General features: G+C 37.3%; 1 protein-coding gene across 1 annotated transcript in view; it reads right to left on the bottom strand.

Annotated features, from left to right (window-relative positions):
* Positions 1-13,668, bottom strand: part of LOC140231782 (dipeptidyl peptidase 3-like) — a 28,753-nt gene extending 15,085 nt beyond the window's left edge. Inside the window, exons 1-5 of the mRNA XM_072311939.1 lie at positions 13,138-13,668; positions 12,475-12,564; positions 11,839-11,976; positions 10,907-10,981; positions 8,981-9,080 (exon numbers count right to left, since the gene is read on the bottom strand). Of these exons, the coding sequence (XP_072168040.1) occupies positions 8,981-9,080; positions 10,907-10,981; positions 11,839-11,976; positions 12,475-12,564; positions 13,138-13,665 (931 nt within the window). The 5' untranslated portion in view covers positions 13,666-13,668. The remainder of the gene's footprint in view (positions 1-8,980; positions 9,081-10,906; positions 10,982-11,838; positions 11,977-12,474; positions 12,565-13,137) is intronic.
* Between the last annotated feature and the right edge of the window lie 11,334 nt (positions 13,669-25,002).

The raw sequence follows: 25,002 nt of genomic DNA, 5'->3' as shown, positions 1-25,002 counted from the left end.
TCATCAGCAAATAGAACAAACGAGAGAAGAGAGGATGTATTTATGATATCATTAACATAAAGAAGGAATAATAATGGGCCTAAAATTGAGCCTTGAGGAACACCACATTTTATTAAAAGGGGGTCAGATTCACAACCATTAAAAATAACATATTGTCTTCTATTAGTTAGATAATCTTTAAGCCATAAAAGTGCTTGTCCTCGAATACCATAATGACTAAGTTTGGTGAGTAAAATAGAATGATCAAGAGTATCGAATGCTTTACTCAAATCACAAAATATACCTGCAACATGTTCTTTGTTTGCAAAAGCACTCGTAATTTTGTCATAAATTTGTATTAGTGCTAAATCAGTTGAATAATTTTTTCTGAAACCATATTGATTGGGAATAAGTAAATCATACTTATTAATAAATTTAAGAAGTCTATTATAAACAATTTTTTCTAAGATTTTGGATATACTAGGCAATAAAGAAATAGGACGATAATTGCTAATTTCATGAGGATCATCTTTTTTATGTACAGGATTAACTTTCGCTATTTTCAGCAGATCAGGGAAAATACCTTGTGATAAAGAAAGATTAAATATATAACTTAACGGTTCTGCGAGTGGATAAACTATTTCTTTCAATAACATCATACTTATTTTATCAGAACCACAAGATTTAGAGCTATTTAAAGATTTAGTGATACTAATGATTTCACTGGGACTTGTTGGATTAAAATAAATAGACTCTTGATTTTGGTCAAAAAGATAATCTGTAAATTGAGCAGAAGTATTGCTAATTTTAGTAGCAAGTTCCGGACCGATATTAACGAAAAATGAGTTAAATGAATTAGCATACATATTGGGATCATTTATTTTAATACCGTTTAATGTGATATCATCCGTTGGCGGAGAATCAGGCTTCTTACCTAGGACCTCTTTAATAATTTTCCATGTTGCATTAATATTTGAAGAAACCTTTTTCATTCTATCAGAAAAATATAATCTGCGGGATAAACGAATCAATTTTGTCAATTTATTTCGATAAACTTTATACATATTCAAATTAAATTCAGTTGGGTTACGAATATGTAACTTATACAAAAAATTACGAGTGTTTATGGATTTCAAGATACCTTTTGTAATCCAAGGATTTCTTGGTTTATTTCGGTTACTTTTTATTCTGCATAAAGGAATATTATTTTCATAATAATATAATAATTTATCATTAAAACATTTATATGCCAAATTAACATTGTTAATACTATAAATATCTGTCCATTCCTCTAAAAATAAATTCTGTTTCAAAAATTCCACATTACGTTTTGACTCTTTATAATACCATATTTTATCATGTAATTTATTACGACCCACTTTACATTCACAAATTGAAAATATTGGTAAATGATCAGAAACTTCAGAACATAATATACCCCCCATAATTGTATTATTATACACATTCGAAAATATATTATCAATCTGAGTTGATGAGTGTGGATTTATCCTGGTGGGTTTATTGATAATCGACATAAAACCATATGAATACATTAAATGCATAAAATTAAGAGAATTATTGTTATCGGATGTGGGGGAAAAGTTAATGTTGAAATCACCAAAAATAAAAACATGTTTACTTTCTTTACCTATCTTATGGAGATATAAATCCAGTTCATCACAAAATAATTCACAATTCAGATCAGGAGGTCGATAAATTAAACCTATAATAACATTTTTAGAGATTGGGTTCTCAATTTCAATAAATAACGTTTCTGCATATCTTAACCTGATTTCAGAACGGATTTTGAACTGTAAATTTTGCGCAATATAAAACGCAACACCGCCACCCCTTTTTCCTTGACGATCAGCCCTAACTAATTTATGATTGGGTAAATTAAAGATATCTGGGGAGTTTTGATGTAACCAAGTTTCACTTATTCCAATAACAGAAAATTCAAAATTGTTTAAAGAGTGCAAAAGATTTTCCAAATATTCAAAATTTTTATTCAAACTCCTAGAGTTTATATGAAGAAGTGAAATATTATCTGAACTATACGATACAATATCATTGAATTCAAGGGGTGTGTAATATTTACTGTCGCGCATAGGCATAATGTCAGCAGGAATATCGGGGGTATTCACATGTGACGCCATTCTGTAATACAGAAATGTAAATTACCGGAGATCTGAGAGACAACAACTGCATAGGTGCTGATGTGCATTTTGCTAGTGCATACTACTGTGCAGGTGTGTGTACAGAGTGCAAATGTGTGTGGGGTTTCAATATACAATACAAAATTTGGTACAATTAGACCCATCTTGGTCACACTTACAATAATTACTATTACGCGATTACAACAGATCACCAGGGGATAGCCGGACCACTCAGTATAAAGGTGTTGCGTTTTAAAACACGTACAGACAGAGAATTCAAGGACCGTGACACTTGCCAGTTAAAGTTCAGGGAGACTTTCCCGTATACTGGGGGGGGGGGGGGGGGAGTAAAGGGGAGTAAAGAGTAAAGGTTCATTTCTTGCAACATCTGTATTGGCTATTGAATGTGGGACTTTTAACCATGCACCCATTAACACACGTATCAGAGAGAAAAAAAAAAAAACAGTACAAATACTGAATGGAAATCAGGGTGTTAATAGCAACCCGTTTAACATGCGTCAAACGCAGGTGCTCCTTGCAGTGGCTTAATTACCATTGGAGATCAGTCGGTCGTGGCGCGAAAAAGCAGCCACGCCTCGTGTCGACACACAACATGAGAACAATTATACATTCATGGAAACTGCTTACTGTACATGTATCATACGGACGTCTTATCAATGGGTTCGGAGTTTCAACAGGTGATTCGTAGAACAAAGGGATTTTTTTTTTTTTTTTTTACGGACAGTTCACAGTAGGATGAATATCTGCCAAAGCAGTGATGGATGTGCTGTACTAAAAATAATAATAGTAATAAAAAAGAAAAATCGGAGTTCAATACCAAAAAGTGTGGGAGGTTTAAAAGAACCATTTACCAGTTATAAATTAAAAGAGATTGGTGACTTTCTTTAAACATTTAAAGTTATGGGTTCAAAAACATTTTGAAACTATGAAGTGAAATATGTGGGTAGAAATGTCTGGCTTCAATCAATACGTGAAAAAATGAGGTACTATAAACTGTCACCATACTGTGGAGAATGACCAGGTGGTGGATGAGCATAACCTTGCAAAATTGAACCGTGTATCCCTAAAATGATGACCGAAAAAGGTTTTCTTTTTTTTCCCGTTAAACTTTTTGATAACCGCCACCAAAAAAAAAAAAAAAATATATATATATATATATATATATACATATGAATGTATATAATAGGAAATAAAAATGGTTGAAAAAAGCCATGGTTCTATCATTCATTACACTCAGCGTTGGGAGTCACAGTGGATCAACAAGGAGGTCAGATAGCAGAGGTGTGGAGGGGGAACCTCGCCCTGACATTGGTTTACGCACAAGACACGTAATTAACAACACATATATTTGTAGTGATGCTACAAGGTACAATTGAGTTCTACGGTTAAATATCGAAAAAGGAAAAATGTATGGAAGCTTAGTTGACAATTGGTTGACTTTAGATGTTCTTGCTCAATAACAATAAGTTGTAAGAAAAAGGAAAACTGTCAACCAAAGAGCTCCGGATGGGAATGTGCTTTGACATTCCCATTCCCAGTAATGGTGGACTTGGCAATTGAAGGCAACCTTTTTCAATCAAAGATTACGTAACTTTTTTACGAGTCAAAGAGCGATGACCGTCAATAAATCCAACAGGGTAAATAAAATCTTCCCGAATGGTAGCTTTTTAATGGCTCCTGGAAGGTAGTGACAAACATACATTCTTTTCGTGGCTAATGTGTTAAAGGACAAGTCCACCTTCATAAACATAAGGATTGATTTTTTTCCTTTATTTGTTTTTTTTTTTACTCATCCAACGCCATTGTGTCTTACATGATCCTTAGCCACAATAAAACCAATACAAGTTGATCATGAGAGTCAAAGTGTCGAAGTATTTGACCCCTCTATACGAACAGGAAAGATGGCTCAAAAGACCGATATAAAATATTGGATATGATTTTACCGTGGTGAGGAAGGGGAGCCACGCCCTGTGTCTATATTTTAGGCGTGTGTGGACAACTATAAAGACTACATATTTGTTTGTTTTTTATATATAATTATGGTTACGTTGCAGAAATAGCTGAATAAAATCATTGGTTGACACAAATTCATTATACAAATTCATTACAAACTTTAGAGTTCCTTTATATGAAAACCAAAGGACCGTGGCCCTTGTCCAGTTAGGGAGGGGAGGGGGGGGGGGGAGTAAAGGGGGAGTGAAGGTACATTTCCTGCAATCTCTGTATTGACTATATCAAATACAAGACTTTTAACCATGTGCTCAGTACCCATTAAAAGACACGTCGAAGAAAAAAATACTGTACGAACATTGAATGGAAATCAGGGTGTACAGACCAGGAACCCGTTCAACGTGCGTCAAGCACAGGTGCCACTTGCCGTGGCTTGATTAACATACAGAGATATAAGTAGGTCGTGGTGTGAAAGAGTAGCCACACTCAGTGTCTGCACTAAACATGTGAACGATTACACATTCTTGCAAAATTCTGATAGTACACATGCATAGAATAAGAATGTTACCATTCAGCTCGCAGGCTGGTGGCGGATGAACATATACCTTGCCTACTTGAACTGTGTACCCCTACAGTGATGACAGAAATTGATTTCCCTTTTTTCTCGTTAGGTTTTTCACATTACCGGTCATGAAAACCTTTACAATATAATGTGATTTCTTTAAATATAATAATTTATGAATTGAATCTCTATACATTGATACACAATGGATCAACGAAGAGGTCGGATAGCAGAGGCGTGGAGGGGAAACCTCGCCCTGACATTGGTTTACGCATGCACAAGGCAAGTAGTGACTTGGCCACATGCGGTGAGGCTAATACACAATTGAGTTCTATGGTTGAATATCAAAACAAGGAAAAATGTATGGAAGCTTAGCTGACAATTGGTTGACTTCAGATGTTCTTGCTCAGTAACAATAAGTTGTAAGAAAAAGGGAAATTATCAACCAAAGAGCTCCGGGTTGGAATGTGTTTTGACACACCCGGCCGCAGTGATGGTGGATTTGACAATAATTGAAAGCAGCCCATTTTCAATCAGAAATTATGTAACTCTCTTTATATATCAAAGGATAATGCCTGCCACCAAATCCAACGAGCAAGACAGGGTATGAAATGGAACATTCCTGCATGCATGGCAGCCTTATTTAGCTGTTGAAGGGTGGTGACAAACATACATTCCTTTCGACGCTAAAACGTCAAATGTTGTTATTTCTTTTTCTTTAATTATCATTTCTTCTTAACCAGCCAACGCTGTTGTGCCTTTCAGTTGTTCTTCGTCACAATAAAACCAATACAGATTGATCGTGGAAGTCCAGGTGTCAAGGTATTTGACCCTTCCGAACGAACAGCAAAAATGGCCCAGAAGACCGATGTAAAATATTGACTATAGCTTTACTGTGGTGAGGAGAAGGAGCCACGCACTGTCTATATTTTAGACGTGTGTGAACAACAAATACAGGGGTTTCATGTTTATTTTGTTTGTTTTTTATACAAAAGTATAGGTATGCTACAGACATTATCTGGATCATCGGTTGATACAGAGGATATACAAAATTCAGAAGGTAGTTATATTAAGCTCGAACGTAATTCATCAATAACAATTCACAACAAATGAATAGATAATTTGTGATTTTAAGAAGTACTTTTGTATGCAATGTATCGTAGTAAGAAAAGAAAGGAATGGAAGGTCATGCCAGTAGAGGAAGAAGATTCACGCACGTGGTTCAACATTTTTAAAGGCGAAGGACTACCTTACATTCGCCAAAAGAAAAAAGAGAGCAAAAATAGAAAAAAAAAAAAAAAAAAAAAGGACCAGAGTTATCAGACAAACCTTTCTCAAAACGACCGGACAGAATTTCACTACGAAAAATAAGACAACACAAAAAGCAAATTAAGCAGTCGTTAAAGTCAGATTACTACTGTAGTGAATGCATGCTTTGAACAAACCAATCTAACCTTGGAAATATTTCGGTGCTATAAATTTGTTGTTGTAGTAACAAATATACATTCCTTTCAAGGCTCATGTGTTTGACTTTTTTATTTTCTGTTAGTCAACATGAATGTGCCTTGGGTAGTTCTTAATCACGATGAAAGTCAAGGTATCGAAATAGTTGACCCCTCCATACGGCCAGTGTGCCCAGAAGATATTAAGCAGCCGTGGTGTGGAAGAGAAACAGCGTCCTGTGTCTGTTTTAGAAGTGTGTGAACATTATGATTACATGTTTTAAGCTGTGGGTATAAGCTGTGGGGATAAGATTATTGATTAATACAGGGGATATACAAGACTCAGAAATGGGTTGATACATGCTCGAAGTTCAAATAACAATTCACAGAGAATGAATAAATGACAAATTGTGATGTTGAGCTGTATTTTTTAATAAAATGTATAGTATTCACATTTTACAAGGAGTGATGGGTCGTCCCAATAGAGGGAGAACGTTCACGCATGACATTTAACGTGTTCGGAAGTAAATGGGATCTTACGTTTGCCGATAGAAAAAAAAAAAAAGGCAAACAAGTAGAAAAATGAGAATTTGACTCATCAGATAGACCATTCTCGTATGAAGCAAATTGGACACTATATATATATATAAAGATGTATTATAAACATCAGTACCACAATCACTAAAGTGAGTGTAATGAATGCATGCCTCCAATCGATCTGATGTGGAAGTACTTCTCTGCTACATCAAACATTGCATTCCATTTTTTCTTTCGTTATAAATTTCCTTGGGTGTAATAACGTAATAAGCAATGCATAGTACAGTGTACACCAGTAAAAATTCGTTTCGCGGGGATTGTCAAGAGTGTGGAATAGGGTCATCATTGATGACAAATAAGTTCAGATTTAAAACGACAAATAAGACTGTACATCCCTCACTCTGACTCAGTGTTCAGTATGTTCGGCTAACATGAGCTTGTACGTGAAAATCACAGCCGTGGTGTACAGGAAAAGTAAAGCTCTGCTTATATTTTGCGTTGAGAGCATGTGTACCTGGTACCAGTACTGAAGCTCGTTTTTATTCTGTTTAGTTTTTTCCCCATTTTGTTAATTGATATTCATTTTTTATATAGCAAAAAGAAAAAAAAGGTCATAAAAATCAAACATTCTGTGTACGATATCTTTATGGTTTGAAGTGAGATGGAAAAAACAAAACCACTCATATTACTTCATTATAATATGACAGAAATTTAAAGTCATAGTTACAAATTAAACTACAATACCGAAATGTGCAATATACTGTAGGTGTTTTTCCCTCTACATGTTATTATAATTTCAAACCGAGGGATTTTAAAGTTTGCATAGAAAACACATTGGAAAAAGGCTTATAAAGAAAGTGCCAAAGCAATGTGAAACGCAAAAGAAACAACGTTTGCTATTTTTCCCCCTCAGTTTCACATTGATTATAATATGTAGCTGTATTTCATTTTACTTCTTATTTCTGAACCATTGAGAAAAAAAAAATACCAAAAAACAAGCGAGGTCACCTGAGGTGATGAGGGGTTCAGTCTTGGTAAGGTTTCCATGCTGTTGTTCCTTTCTCTCTCCACTGAAGGACGATGTTGACTCCTAGTAGTTTAATTCTGGTAGACAAGTTTTTTTCCTTTCGTAGCTTGTAAGCCACCTCAGCGAGGTGGCCGCGCCGGGCTTTCAACGTGGGAGGGAGATCGGTCCTGACGGTCATCCGGGAAGGGGGAGACGGGTTGGTTCCGTCTCCTTCAGGGGTGTTCCTCGGTCGCTTTTGATTCTCAAAGGTGGAGAGGATGAGATCCCGGTCAGCCATCCGAACGAACTTAGCGATTATCGGTGCGGGGGATGGGCGGTTTGGGGCTGGGTGGTGGGCGTCAGCGTTCCCGTGTGGGTTGCGGCGGGGAAGCCTGTGGGCGTTGACTAGCTGTATTCCTTTGGCCTTCTCTTCATCCAGGCCGAGGAGTATGAAGACATCAGTAAGCGTAGTGTAGATGTTTTCCTCTCTTTGCTCCTCAACACCGTAGAACAACAAATTTTGCTTCCTGTAGTAGATTTCCGTTAGAAGCAGTTTCTCCTTCAATTGAGCAATTTCTTCTTGTAGGGAGGCACGTACTTTTGGGATTTCCTTCTCAACTTCAGCGACCTTGGATGAGTTCATTTCAAGAGTGGCCTCTATGTCAGTCATGCGACGGCTCATAGATTTAACTTCTTCAGTCAGAGTTTCCAATTTTGTGTAGACTTTGCTGGAAAAGTCTGCAATGTCCCGCTGCAAGTCTGCGTTCGTAGGTGAACCTCCCTTTGGGGAGGAGGATTTGTCAGCTGCACCCGCTACGGGACCAGTCGATTGCTTAGCCGATGCTTGCCGGGTATTAGGCCGCTGGGGTAACATTGTACGTGCTGTAGCAAGTTGAGTGTGTAAAAGCAATAGGGTGATCGGAGCTAAGCCCTGGTGCGTCCGTTTAGAATGAAAGCATGTCGTGGAAGTTGTCAGTGAGTACCTTGACATTTTCCCAATAATTCCAAACAAAGCTTGCCAAATCTATCTTGATCCAAAATAAAATCATGTTAGTGAATGGAAAAAAAAAGAAAAAGATTTACACCGACAGAAACAGCAAAAAGTAAAACTTTACAACAAAGACATCGCAAAATAACACACTTTTCTGTATAATCTTTTCTTTCATTCAGCAAAACCATATGTAAAATATCAGCAATATGTACACCTTTTATCATGACAAGCAAAGATATACATTTTCCTTACAATGGCAACCCAGGTCAGTCATAGAATTCTCACATTTGGGTTGATAACATATCGGTAAGCCTTATTTCATACCCTTGTTCTTACCATCTGCAGTAGCCAGCGACGAAGCAAGCCTGATCTCATAGGTCACCTTCTTGTTGTCATCCAGGGTCTTCATTAGTCTAGTGTTGTATGCGCTGATGTTCTGGTAATAAGGAAGACATAATATAAAAGGTGATTGACCCGTGTGTATGTGTACAACAAATGCATACATTCATCTTTGTCCTATAAAGGTCTTCTATGATCCTCACATTTTGAAACATATTCACATTCCACCACTTCTTCTGGCACAAGGCTGAATATTCATCTATACTGAAATGGTGACAATATCACTTCTTATTGACATTAGGGTGAGATTTTAGTGACCTGGAAAACACTATTCTAAAATGATGCATACTCTATTACCGAAAGACATATTCTTTTATCCATACACTGTATCGTACATGCCCCTGTTACCATGTGATTATACTAGGTGTTTCAAAAAACATTTCCCACTTTTGATTCTTAATAATTCATAAACTATATATCAGATAACACTGTCATTGATATGAGTAATAGCTGAATAGTGTACAATTTGGTTGGAGGTGGTTTGAATATAAAATCATAAATCAGTTTCATGAAATCCATGATTAATTTCACAGTTAGGTTCCAGATTTTGCTCTATTTTCAACCCTCTGTACAAAATTTCACTTTGCACAGGGGTCAATGGGTGTGTATGGGAGTGTGTGGTTAACAACCTGACAATGGTTCTAAACAATGGTTAGGGTTTGAATGCTTCATTACTTATTCATGAGAAATTCCACTATCACAACTAGTCTTTATTCAGCCTCTGGCAGTACCTGTGTAAAGTCAAACGCCTGCCGATACTGTCGTTGGGTCTCGACAGTGCTCTCCCTACTTCTGAAAAACGAAATTACAATGAATACCTTCTGTTCTATCGTAAACATGGTGACAGAAAGCAAAGAAAATCAATTAGAGTATACACTTGTGTAAGTAGAGCCTTAAATAAATCTACTGTGAAACATATTGCCCCAATGATAAATGCTGCTGAACTCTTAACCAAAAATGATTTCTTTTTATCAAAAAGCGAAAAATTTGTCAGACTATTCAATTAGTAGACAGTTGTATTAAAATGAGGAACTTTAGATCATTTATGCTTACATATATCCCAAATTTAGTGATACTTGTATGTGAAGCAAAAACTGAAAAATAATTGCCAGTTGGAATGGAATGTGGTGTTTGCAAGCACATGGAAACGTGTGCTTCCTTTTTCCATGTGCATGCAGTTTACCCTTTACCGTGCATGAATCCAGACTAGCAGTGCCCAGGGCAATCCACATGAATTATTGATTAAGCATTCATGTGCCTGGGAGCACGATACTGACGCCTAGTCAACAGGTGGTTCAGGCATGTCCATTGTTAAGGGCCATTGTCAGCACACACTCACATACACATCATTGGTTCCTGTGCAAGGTTCAATTTTTGTACAGAGGGTTAAAAATTGACCAAAATCTGAAACCTTACTTCAAAATCAGTCTTAGATTTAATGAGACTGAGTTATGCTTTCATATTCAAATTACCTTCAACCAAATTGTACACTATTCAGCTATTGTTTATATCAATGACAGTTTTATCGGATGAATAGTTTTTGAGCTATTAATGATCAAAAGTGGGAAATGTTTTTTGAAACACCTAGTATAATCATACAACAATATCACACATTATCACATGTACAAGCATTAAATATGTAGTTTGATTCCAAGGGGGGGGGGGGATATTATATACATAGTGAAATTATACACTTCAACTGTATACATATAGCAAACTGCATACTTTAAAAATCCAGTCACATATTGAAAAACTTGGATTTAGCTTTCTCCATATGCTACTACCACCCAAAGGTTATGTGACTAAAAATCCAGACCTTACAGGTTTTTGAAATATTGAAATATCTTGCAAGTATCAGCAAACCTTCTCTGTCATGAACTTCTTGGCCATTTCAGCATCTTCCAGTGTACAGTTGTCAGAGAAGTAAGTTGTCACACCCTGCAAAAATAATGAGCAATATATAAAAACAACATAAAAACATAAAACAAGAGCTTTGTAAATGCTCCGCACATAACACACAGACTATACACAATATCACCATTTTTAAAAATGGTAAAAAAACTCACAACTTCCCTTTCACTTTCAACCAGGGTATAGCTTTATTACAAACAGACAAAAAAAACATACACAAAACAAAACAAATCATAAGATCTGCTGTTTTGGTTCTACAAGGGAAACCATCACCACAAGAGCATATAAATGTGTGAGTATAACATGTTTTCAGAAGAGCGTCATGAATCACGATCCCTCATCCCTTGAAGATAAAGACCAATGCCAGACACATGATACAAGACTTAACCTTGACTGCCTGAAGGCCACTGGGAGATGCCATAGGTGTTCACAGAAAAACAAAGTGAAATTCACTCACATTTTTCCTGTCTACCTGCTACCTGGAATGATGTAACTTGTGCTATCACATGATACATGTGCTCTGATACGAACTGTCATCTTCATTTGATATTTTACTGGAAATAATTTGGGGAGGGTTACTTATGAAAGCTACTATGTTGATAATATGACTGAGAGCATAAGGCTCTCCTTTATTGCTTCAAAGTTTACAATTCATACTATAAAAAAAGGCGAAATGCAACACAATTCAGATGTATTACACAATAGAGTTATGACATAGGTCATCATAACAAAGCGGTAACAAATCAGATTAAACAAAGAACAAGAAAAGAAAGTGAAGTAAATTGAAAGAAAAAGGTGTCCCGTCAAAGCTACGAAGGGCTTGCAGTGATAAAATCACCTGTCACAAGAAAGATATAAGTTTGGATTCCAAGTGTACCACTGACCTCATCTCCCAAACCCAATTGCTGCTCCCGCTTCTCCAAGGAGTACATAGCGGCCTTGACCTGGTCCCACTGCTGCTGAACACCCTTGGGATCGGCCTCGTATGCCTTGCTGGCTTGGACCACTGCTTCAAACCTAGCCTAGATATGTTAAAAGTACATGATGATATTTAATGGTCGATACTTACTGGCTTTTATCATGTTGAAATAGAAAAATTGTCAGTAATTTGATTGATAAGGTACTGTGCACATGTGCAAAGGCAAACACACATAAAATCTGATGAACACATGCTCCCTACGACAAACAGAAGACTTTCCAACCCTTTAAAATGTACTCCAGTTACTTGAACGATGCTAACCATCTGTAAGGGTCATTTCACTCTCGTAGCTTCTGGCTAGTAAAATACAAGCCGGGCCAGTGCTACACGAGCTGGTGAGAAACCAATGTGTTTCTCAAATTGTGTATAACAACACCTTTCCATTCAGGCATCTGGCTCAATAACTTCTATAGTACAGAATTTCCAACTCAGATGTTTACGATGTCGACATGAAGCGAAGGCCCTATTATTAAGGAGCTTAGTGCCATATCATGAGGATCATTTGGTCAACCTGGACTGGGAATGCAACCCATTAACTTACCTCAGCCAGCTCAGGAATGAACTTGGTGTCTCCAAAAGACTTGTAGTTCCCCATGTTGGAGTAGAAGGCAGCTGCATAGGTCATGAAAGACTGCACAGAATTCAAAAATAATATAAGAATAGATATTAAGCTCAACTACTAGATACCGTAGATCAAATTTTAGGTAAAGTTTAGTTTTCTAAGGTGTGGTGCGACATCTGAATTTTTAATGATGTCATAAAATAAATGTCAAAAGCAGTATGTCTACAATCTAATCGCTAATTCCCTCCCCTGCAAAAACAAAAACAAAGCAAAGCAAACAGTAACTACACACAGCCCAGTCGCTAGTTGGGCTAAGCAAACAGGTGCTTTATGCATCATGCATCAGCTGCATGTTTCACCATTGCATAGGCCCCTACATGTAGTCAAAATCTGTCTTCAATTTTAGTATTTATAAATATTATAATTTGACTTTTTGCATGCCACTTTGACTTTGAGGTTAACCAAGGCATCAATCTTGACGATTAATTAAACTGTCAGACTAGCTTAAACAAATGAGCACAGATGAATACATTGATTTACATCTTCTCTAACATACACAACACGATGGCACAACTAACTGGACACTATCTATGAGAATATCATTGACATTATCATTGTTTGTTGTTTTAGGTAAATTCATACCTGGAATTCATCTTCGGTGAGTCCTTTCCCAAGTGCTAAGTTCTTGAGTTGATCTAAGGATTGGCTTTTGAAGATTTTCTGTAGCAGCAAAAATATGAGAGGAGACTCGGGACTTGTTTGAAAGAGGCAAATCAAACCACCACTCCATGAAGCTTTGGCTATAAAATGGGCGTATTTCTTCTCCTTGCTTGTCAGACCCTCGAATGCTGTCTTACACTCCAGGTTCACGAACGGAACATCGTTAGGAATAATGAACTGGGAATTTGCCATCGTGTAGTAAAAGTTTTTGCTTCGTTTGATGATACTAACGTTACTGTCGTTGTTAGAACCCCTACTAGAGTTACAGAAGCTGCTGTACCAACACGACCAACGCCTCACACCGCCGCCGTCACACTCGCCAGAAGTATCGGCGTTGGAGATCAAATGGCAGCCGCTGAACAGACGTTTGACCTGCGGGGTGACACTGCTGCGTCGAAGAGTTAACGTCAATTCTAGTCGTAAAAACAAGTTTCTGGGAAATACCGACATAGGTGTAAGGGCAGCCGGTGTAAGCCCAATGCACCAAAGGTTTTTCGAAGCAGCGCCGCCTGTATGTGAAATATTACATGAAAAGTTTAGGATTCGATGCTCTTCCTAGTTCTGCAGAGGGCAGTCACATGGCTCGGTTACTATGCATGAGTGCAAAGGTATAATCTGTTGTGCGCATGCGTAAATGCTTTGTGCACCTGTCGTGTAGCTGTACACACAGCTCAGCTTGTGATACAAACAGCAGGGACCGCAGGAACTCGTGGAACATGGTACAAAATGTACCAGAGTGGGAGCTCTGAAAATATTATCTGAGTGTGAATCTTTATAAGATGAAAGCGTCAATATTCAATCAACCCCGAATGAAGCAACTTTAAGCACCACCACCACCTACAACAACTCCAACCAGTAATCCTAGATGCTACACAGTGATGGAAATTGAACCATCCAGGGCAGAGGAGGTACATGTACTTATAATCAATAGAAATCAACAATTTTCTACGCAACCAAAAATATCAGATCTCAGGAGATCCACATGGCACGCCGAGGTCATATCTTTTATCAAACTCTACTCGGAACATGAAGACCCCCAAGCAAGTAGCTGATAATCTGACCCCGCCCCCTAAAAAGAGAGGAGTGTGTAATTATGTGTGTGTGTGTGTGTGTGTGTGTGTGTGTGTGTGTGTGTGTGTGTGTGTGTGTGTGTGTGTGTGTGTGTGTGTGTGTGTGTGTGTTAGAGAGAGAGAGCAAAAGATATAATGGATAGAGATAGATGGATAAGATAGATAGATAGATATATAGATAGATAGATAGATAGATAGATGGATAGATAGATAGATAGATAGATATAGATGGATAAGGAGATAGATATAGATAGATAGATAGAGGGGTTTAATTCCTGGCATAGGCCTACCCCTCATATAGCATTCAAATTCTCATGTGTTCAATTGACTTTTAAAAAAAAAGTAAAATTAAATAGTATTTGAAGTTTACTCCTACTCGGACATGAGCTAAAACTTTCAAAAGTTATTATCATAGTTTCAAATTTCACAAGTTTCGTGGGGAATTAATGGGTGAAAAACACATAATATTGCCATGTATTGTGATTGAAGTCAGGTGTCGCGGTGTTTGTGTGTTTGTTTGTCGTTTGTTTAACATGAGTTTTTGTTTTGTTTTGGTTTGTTTGTTTGTTTGATTGATTTTTGTTGTTGTTCACTGCTACCCCTCCGTAAGCAGAAAACTCTCCGAAGCTTGAATTATTAAATTTTACTCTTTGGACCTCCTCTCCACGTGCAAGATAATCTGAAGAGAACGAGTATAAACAAGTCATAAAACACTGTCCGCTACACTGTATTCAGACAAAATAAAAACAATAATATGGAGTTTGAATTGATTTCACGGTGATGTCGGTCATAATCATCTCTTCTTCTTTTTTTTTTTGGCAATTTATGGATCAAAATCCTGATTGATTCTAAGTTTATTAAAGAAAAACATCTTACGTCATAATAAAGAAAAAAAAAATCCCTAAAGAAGAGGATACAGTTTTATGAAAGTCAAATTGAAGCGAGGTCTCTTAAACAATGAATTTGAGAAAGATACCCTTTATCTTGTATGAGACAGAGCCCGAGAAACGAGGGGGGTGGAGGGGGCTCCCCCTTTTTTAACAATATATAGGAATACTTTAGAATGTGGTTTAGCCTTTTCTTTTTTTTTTTCTTGTTAGCTGATAAACGTCGGAAGTGGCACCAGAAATATAAACTGCCCTATATACCCCCCCCCCCCAACTTTTCAAAATGTAGTAGCGCCGGCCAGTGTGAGAGATACGGTATTGAATTCGATAACGTGCGTGATGTGCGTAATTTATGACCGATGTATAAACCTATAGGTGAAGACTGCGTGAGAGAAACAAAATCTCAAAAGTCTCTTCTTTGCTATTTTCATGAGCTAGTTTCGTTGTTCTATATTGGTTAATTTATTTGATTCATCAACATTAAAATTATTACAAGAGCAATTTTGAATTACACCAAATAAAGTGTCGCGACACAAAATATTCATAGCCCCTCACTGTAAGCAAACCCATCTCAAATCAGCCTTTAATTTTCGCGCTTTTCCACAGCATTCTTTCAATACAATAATTTACATGTATAAGACAAATGAAATTGATAAGTGCCCGAGCAATTATCAATCATAATGAAGTCTAAGCGTGTAGAGCCAAGACAGTTTATGATGGTGATGGATGGAAAACACGGTGCATGAATGTATTAAGTATGTAATCTGTAGTCTGTAAATCTATTAGTATTCGATCTTCTGGTGAAGATAGTATACAATCATTAAAACGAACGCCTTATCGACTAATAGCGCTCATGCAACTCACGTGAAGGTCTGAAACGTGCAGGGGAGAACAGATCAGTGAAAAGAAAACTCCTTGCATGAATGTCAATCTGTGATAAGCGATTATTCTGCACCGAAAATAAAATCAATTGTTGCACGATTGTTGTTTCACGAAACTTGTCGGTAAGCCACTTCAATACCCCCCCCCCAAAAAAAAAAAAACAACAAACAAAACAAAACAAAACAAACAAACAAAAACACGCAATATTGAAACAATAAAATTCGTTGTAGGCAGTGTTTTTCTTGACACTCCTTGAGTCATTTTTATGAGGGTCCGTTTCATGAAGTCATTACATAATCTTCACTTTATACACATCTCAGAATGGCAAAAGTCGCTCATTTTATAATATGTAGCTCTGAGAAAGTTTCAAAGAGAAGTATAATCCATTTCATGAAGCTTGTCATAAGTTCCACAAGTGTGTCCTATATAGTATGAGCAAAAAGTCTCCCATAAGACTTTCATGAAACAGACCCAGGGTCAAAGAAAACACAACGTATTTTATATTCATGGTGCGAGTTATTTTAAACTCTTAGTAAAACAGAACAGAGTTTTGTAAATGGGTTCCAAAGATAAGAGCAGGAATAATCAATGTGCGTTGGAAATGTTTTCTCTCGACAAAATTGACGTCAGACAAGGTGATGGTTGAAAGAAGAGGTGGGACTAGACTTTTATCACATCGACGTGTCAGAATACCGCGGGTATGCATCTGCTATCTGTACGAAATAATATATCTGCGATACTCGGAATTTGCGTCACACCTGTACTAGGCAAGTATGGTTTATGAGCGCGCGCAGATATTTGAATAAGAGCGCCACCATTATTTCACGGGTATAAGTATCGTCTGCTGAGACTTTGCTCTCGTCGTATCTGTCGGCACGACATGGTGGTTGGATGGATGTCATTGTGGTTCATGTCTCCAATATCTATCACTGGCCCTCGGTTCATCCTCTTCCAAAGTTGAAGTAACAATGTGATTATTGTCGTTCTCGGCGGTAAATTTTCGTGCTTTATACAAAGAACTGAAGTTTGGCGCAAAAACGATCAACGCGTTCACAATCACATCGTGTTCATCGGTAAGTGAACTCATCAGTCAGTATAAGAATAGAGATGAGGCATATTAGAAATCTAAGTGAATTTCATCAGACCAATACATTAGAGATAAATGAGTTGCTCTAGTCCCCCTTAATTTGATATGTTGACAGTCAAACCTGCCTTTGCAGCGGCCACCTGCCATAAGTGTACGACCACTTGAAAACAATTCCCCTTAGAAGAAGCCATGTAAACGATCCTGTCTAGTGGCTATCTGTCTATAACGGTCATTTTATCGTCTCCCTTGGGTGGCCGCTATAGACAGTTTTCAGTGGCGGATCCAGAGGTGGCGCACGCCCCCTTTTTATTTTTGGTTAAAATAAAAGAAATTGGAAGAAAAAATGGGGGTGTATGCACCCACTTTTTAACTTTGCAAAGGCGCCTCCCCTTTGCGGAAGTCCTGGATCACCTGGTTTTGACTATATTGTGGGAGGAGTTGGTTGATGGAGAAAATAATAAAAATAGCTGTCTAGACCAGTCTGCATTTGAATACTTAATTTTTTTTTTTCTGTCTTTCCCCTTCAACAACGGTGTCGGTGCGGCAAAAAAGAAATACAAAGGTAAATTTACAAAGGTATAGATTCTTTGCACACACACACACACACACACACAAAATACAATGGTAAATTCGAGTGAACGATTTGATTCAGATGTGTATAAATCAACCAATGAGAAGTGATTGTGATAGCTTGTATAGGCCCTATACACTGGGGATGCACACGTTGTGTTATTAATTTTACGGATGGAGCTATAGGCCTACTATAATGGATCAATTCTAGTTACTAGGGAAAAACAATAACAACAAAACATCACAAATATCATTCTATTTTTCAAACTGTCGAGGTTTTTCCTATGCCTACTAATTATGTTGAATTTCAGTCTTGTTTTCAGTCTTCCTAAGGATGTCGATTCTAGGCCTAGTTGAGACGGATGGCCGGTACGAAGATTTTCGCTGACTATAAATGCTTTCAGCCAAACAGAATGCGGCAGATGCAACTCTCATGAAACTCTGTCAAGTTGGGCTCGTTTCATAAGACTGATCGTAAGATTGATCTTACGATTGATGCGATTCAAACAAAGTTTGAATCTGCTATGAAATCTGTGCTGTAAACCAAGCGTTAAAGTGCCATCTTTGAAATAGACTTACGATCAGGAGGCTATTGATTTTACGCGCCATCCACTGAGTTACGCTCAATAAATCGAACTTAAGATCAATCATAAGTCTTCTGAAACGGACCCCAGAGAGTGTTGGTGTTGCAGAGGTTTGGCGGCACTACAAAGCTGGAATTATTTTCTCTTTAAATATTATGTTCAATATCGTTATAGGTGTAAAAGTTTGTACTGTACATGATTGTATTTGCCCAAATATATCCAGATACTTTGCGCAGCAGTGTAATCGCTTTTTTTAGCTGTAACAAGTTTGCAGGCTTGGTGATTGTTGTAACTAGAGACGTAGCGACGAGACATAAAAGTGGTCACTCTTTAGTTTTTGGGTAGTCATGCGTGAGTACATGCACAACGCCCCGTAATCGTGACAAAGAAACAGAAACCCTACCTTCAACACCCATTGTTGAAAACATACCAGTAAAATCAGCTTGCCGTCGCACGGGGATGAGAGCGAACACCCCGCGCCGATAAGTATCGATCCGACTCTAACTGAGCACACTTGTACATTGTATGTGTACGCACACGGGAGTACGGGGTGGTTTCCACGAAAAACGTTGACTGCTAGCATAGCTAGCTGGCGATGGCTGCATCACCGTGACTTGTGAAACTAAACTGCTGGTACGTACGTACGAAGCAGAGAGGATTATAAATCGAAGGTTGAAGTGAGTGAGAGAAACAAGATCTCTGCCAAGGTACGTTGCCTTTCTCCGTTATATTGAATTTGACATTATACTCGAATATTTGTTTTGACGTTTCAGACAGCTAGCGAGTTGAATCAAAACTGGTATTTTCCCTGATAAATTTGGCGTGAACTCCTCTACTGAGTGAAAGAAGGAATTTTAGTTCGTTCTGAGAAAGCTGTTCGGTCCAGGAATCCCTCGGGGCGCGCTCCCGATGAATTTAAGCCCATGCTCCGCTGTCACTGCTGATAATCCATCACGCGATGGATGGTTTGGTATAATGTCAAATAGATTTTCTACTTGTTAAGTAGTAGGCCTAACTGCACGTGTGTCATCGAAAGAGCTTTAATGCTCAAGCTTGGATGACTGGCGATTTTAGGCTAGTTTGTATTAGAAATGTGTTGGCCTGTTTCAGGTTTTTTGTGGATTTTCAGAGTTGCTCACAAATCTGTGCCGTGTCTCTGTAGTGAGAGTAGTGTTTGTGACAATTACACTGGTAAGCGGATTTTCAAATTTGATTTAGTGATTGCCTACCGATGTCCTTCTCACCTCCTGTTGCTCCTGTAGAAACTGTGAATTATTAATCCACCTAACGTTAGATCTAGTGTGGAATTCATCCAGAAACTACTCTTGTATATGTCTCTGCTCTCCTTTACTTTTTTTCAGTTCCATTTGACCTTTTGGATTGTTCTGTTTGTGTCTGTCTTTTTTTTTTAACCCTTCTCTAGCCCTTCCAACTTTGATGTACTTTGATCCTGGCTGTGTTATCTTTTTTTTTTAATGGTTGTTTACTGTTGTTACTGCATTATTATCAGATTTTTTAATCCTACAGTGGCAGTGTAGCCTAATGTGACACAATGGAAAGTCAATATAGTCTAATTAAGTATCGATCAGCTAATATGTTTTGACCAAGATAATCTTGGTGGTCAAAGACTTATCAATATCATCACATCGTGGCAATATTGCAGTCGTACATAATGCACTGTAAAAATGGAAAATAATAATAATAACAATAATGGTCAGTTCTGAGAATGCATAATACCGTAAGATAGTCTGTAACGTGAATGTACAAAATTAATGAAAACAAAGTCTTTCAAATATTTCTCTATTCACATGAAATTAGCAATTATCAAAAAGGTGATTTTTTTAAACACAGATTTGTATGAATTTCTCAAAATCTGAAATACATCTAATAATGAGAGGGAGATTATTCCATAATGATGGTGCAATTTTTTCAAAGGCCTTGATCACCAAATGTCTTAGATTTGACATTTTAATATCTCAGAGAGGAGATTTTTTTTTTAAATTTTTTATAATGAGCGTAGATTACGACCAGGATGATATGGCTTGATGAGGTCACTGACGTATGCAGGGGCATTTCCATGAAAACATTTCAATACAAGGGTCAAAATCTTAAACCTGATACAAGCTCTTTAATATGGGCAGCCAATGAAGATTATGAAGGATATGGGAGTTACAGTATATGATCAAATTTCCCTTTGCGTGTTACAAGCCTTAATTGTGGCTTAATTTTGTATTCGTTGGAGTCCTTTCAGCTGAGAGTCTGGAACTCCAAAGAGCAAACTGGTCATTATTATCCAAATGACCAAAAAAAAAAAAAAATAATAAATGTTTGCACATTTTGCGCAACCAGAAACTGGCACAAAAATAAAGGCATTCAAATATTTGCTTTCTATCAAACAATATTTCAGTGTGTCAGCAAAAAGAAAACTAATTCAAATATGCCTTCTATAATTCATAGGGCAGCGAGAGTGTCTCTCACTGGCAAAAGATAAGAATTAGAGGGTCTACCAAACTGGACATTTAATACACATTTTGGAAAAAGAGTGTGCTGCAAAGAGTTGTGAAAAGCCAAAAGAAATTGTGAAGTGGTATAGATAACTGTGTTATCTGCCATTAAAGTTGTATTAGGAAGAAAATTTATGAACCATCACATTGAGACCATCAATGTACCTGGGAACTCTCTCTTCCCTATTTGAAATTCAATTAGGAACAAATGACCTGTAAGTAAGGCAGCACATGACAGTTTAGTTTGTCACACTTTTTTCAGCACAGACCATTAGGCAGAGCGCGTCTCATTTGAGGTGGCGTTTATATTGACAGTCAATTGCTTCAATGGATCCTGCATCCCTGGTTGCTAGGTATACCACCAAAGGAAGAGGGATAGTTTGTAATTTGACAAATTTATGTCGAGTATCATACAATGTATGTAATAGTCTTTTGTCTTTAATTATTCATACTTTTGAGGCAAGTCTGTAGGAAAAAGTGTTCCAAATCCAACTTGTCTATAATTATTGTAGAAATGTCAGATAGCAAACTGACATTTCAGAGCACTTTCAGTGCTCACTCACTCATGCTGTAGAAGTTCATCTTTCCATGTGACCAAAAACTATCAGGGGTAACTAAATACTCCTTTTTGTAACATTTGAAAAGGGTAAAGCACATGTCTTACTCTAAAGTTTGTAGTATCAAAAGGGCTGAGGAAAGATGTTTTTTTTTTTCTTTTCTTTCAGAAAATACTATTTCTAATTGATCATACTTCATTTTTTAGGAGGAAGACTACAGTTGTAATGGCAGCATATTCACTGAATAGATCCAAAAAACAAAAACAAAATTGATACAGGGGATTTTAAATCTATACTAAATATATCCATCATTCATTAACTCACTTAAAAAATAGACTGGAATGAGAGAAAATCTGTAGAGTTACAATTGTACCGCACTGTCTGTGTTCATGCATGCACATTCACATTGTCTGGCATTTAAAGTATTAATGAATGTGAACATGTGTAATGCTGTAGTCAAGGGCACATTGACATAATTAAATGTATGTACTCTAGTACAGTAAGCCAACACTTAATATGGGTTTCATCAGTGCTGCATCACTTATGTGTCATACAATGCATAGCTGTTCAGGGACATATTATATCCTCTGTTCCATAGCAAAGTAACAGTGTACACACTGTACTTTTATTTCCCATAGACACCAGCTAAGACAGGTTGTCCATTAATTTGATTCAGAATGTAATGGTAGTGTAACTTGGTGCTGAATCAGCTGATGATGCATTGCATTTAGATACATACACAGTCTCACTGATGCTCAACCCATGAAGCACACACAAATTAATGATGTGATCTATTAACGACACACATGTGGATGAGGCTGATCAGCATGTTAATGATTTGTTCCCTTGGCAACACTTCATACATTTCTAGTATACTGCAACAATATTTCATATTATTACCGATCTCAGTTCTATCATGGCTAAGTTCAGTGTTTTTCTAGTGTATTCAACTCTTGCTATTTACTAATACAAGAAAGAGAGGAGAGAGAAAAAGATATATACCGAAAGTCAAAACTGTTCTAAAGAAAAATTACCGTCCGGATTAATACAAGCTTGAATGGCATTGTCATCTCATGGTATGAAAATGTTTCTGTTGGACATGAGGTGAATCACTGCTCATTCAAAGTTCAATGGAATTACACTTTTCACATCCCCTGTATGAGATTCCAAAACTTTTTCAGGGGGAAAAAAAAAACCCAGAGATTTATTGTTTGCCATTTCAACAGGAGAAGAGCCAACACTGTGCAGCAAATTCTCTGAAATCTAGTAGATAGGCATCACAGTGCAAACATAATTTGTAATATGAGATATTGGATATGACGTGTGTTGCAATCATGTTTCATGAACCTCAGCTTGTGCCCAAGACAAGTGTGTGAGTGACTTAATTCATTATGGAGAAACACAACGATAGAATGAGAAATTATAAATGCTGCATTGTCTCTTTTCAGTAGAAAAGAGTGTAATATACTATCTATAAGATGATTAAAACTTTGCATGGCATTTCTGTTACAGATTACTAGACAGGCGTGGTATCCACTAGACTACTGAGCTTTATAGCATGATAGCCACTGTAATACTGTAAAACATGATATTTTAGGGGCATGAAGTTTTAGCGAATTGGAGCCGACGGCCTTTTTCAGGGCATGAAATTTTCGCGAAGTGCCTCAGGCATTCAAACATTAAATTGCACACAAACATTCCTCATTTTACAGTAATCAGGACCCAGGTTCGAGTCCAACCTGAGTATATACATGCCCATAATTTTTTTTTTTTTTTTTTTTTTAATCATGGCTACTACTACTGAACAATCAGGGCTTATTTATAGTGATGTATATACTACAATTTGCCAGTCAGAATTGTTATTGTTTTGGTTTTTATGCCTCCGCCACGAAGTGGTGCCGGAGGCATTATGTTTTCGGGTTGTCCGTCCATCCGTCCTTCCGTCCTTCCGTCCGTCCGTAATGAATTTTGTGGACAGGGTAACTACCAAAACCTTTTGAGGTATCCTAATGAAACTTGGCATGTATGTGTATTAGGGGGTGAAGTTGTGCCTATCAACTTTTGGGTGCACATGCTCAAGGTCAAAGGTCAAAAGGTCAAGGTCAAATGCTTAAAATTTTATTATTTCCCCCATATCTATGCCATGCCTGAAGATATTTTCTTGAAACTTAGTGTATACATGTATTACTCAATCAAGATTCTCTAGTGAAAGTTTGGGATCATGTGGTCAAAGGTCAAAGGTCAAAAGGTCAAGTAAAAAATGTGAAATTTAACTTTTTTCTCCGTATCTTGGAAATACTTCAAGGTGTCTTCATGGAACATAGTATATATGCATGTACTGACTGGCAGTGATTAGCTAGGGAATTTGGGGTTCATGGGGTCAAAGGTCAGGAGTCAAAGGTCAAGGGCAACACTTCAAAATTTTACTATTTCCCTCATATTTGTGCTATGCCAGCAGGATCTTTTTTTTTTTTTTTTACTTGGTGTATGCATTTTTAACTTGATAGTGATTCTCTAGAAAGTTTTGTTTTTGTTTTTGTTTTTTGTTTTTTGCCAAAAAGGTCAAAAGGTCAAAGATCAAGTGAAAGTGCTGAACTTACAACTGTACTTCTTCCTCCATATCTCGGAAGTGGCTCAAGTTATCATGAAACTTACTACATATTTATGCATGTTCTGCCTGACAGTAATTCTCTTATGAGTTTTAGGGTCAATGACCAGATGAAAATGGTAACAATTTACTACTCAATACAGAAATTGCATTTTTTCTCCATACCTTGAAACTTACTCAAGGCATAAACTTATGAAAGGGTCAAAGTCAAGTTAAAGTCCTTCAATCCCCAAATACGTGCTCTCCTATTCGTCCAATTAAACCTATGTCAAGGAAGGTGAACATTCAACACTTTTGTGACAAACATGTCATTTTGATATTTTGCCAGTTTTGTGAAAATGTAATCACACATTGTCCACATGTACTGTAGACCTATTAGGAGAATCATGCTTTATGGCGGAGGCATACCAGTCGCCATAGCGACATTTCTAGTTTTCTTATATGTTCATTGTTACTCTCTCTTGGACCGGACCTCTGTATCATGTCCTAGTACTACCTGAGGCTGTTTGAAGTACTTACTTACATGGTGAGCATAATGACTGTTAGTTTATTAAGCCAGAAAGTGGAAAGTGAAATGCTGTGCCTATAATGACACTTGGCATGCTAAGACACGCTTATTTACTGGCATATAGAATTCAAGATGTACAGCTTCAGAAGGCTAGCAACTTAGGGTGAAAAAGATGTCTGTTGGCTGTTATTTATTATTCATTGGTTTCTTCTAAGTATTTGTCCCTCTTATCAATGCCACAACAGAGAGAGAGAGAGAAAAAAAAAAACAGCAACAAATTCTCAATATCTATTTGATGACCTGACCCTCTTTCTTTATGATTCCCATTGCCTTTCTGGAAGTACAGGTGGACTTCCTGTAATGCATAAATATCCTGCTAAATGCATGGATTATTGTGACTTTTAAGGAAGAGTGTTTATGTCATGTAGATTTAGATTAACCCATCAGACCGCTGAAGGGTTTCAGAGGTCTCATGAATTTTCATGAATCTCAGACTTGAATAATTGAAGAAGTACCTGGTATAAAAGCCT

This window comes from Diadema setosum, chromosome 1 (genome assembly GCF_964275005.1).
Source record: "Diadema setosum chromosome 1, eeDiaSeto1, whole genome shotgun sequence".
Lineage (NCBI taxonomy): Eukaryota > Metazoa > Echinodermata > Echinoidea > Diadematoida > Diadematidae > Diadema > Diadema setosum.
The sequence above is the reverse complement of the archived record's forward strand: the minus strand, read 5'-3'. Positions and strand labels throughout refer to the sequence as shown.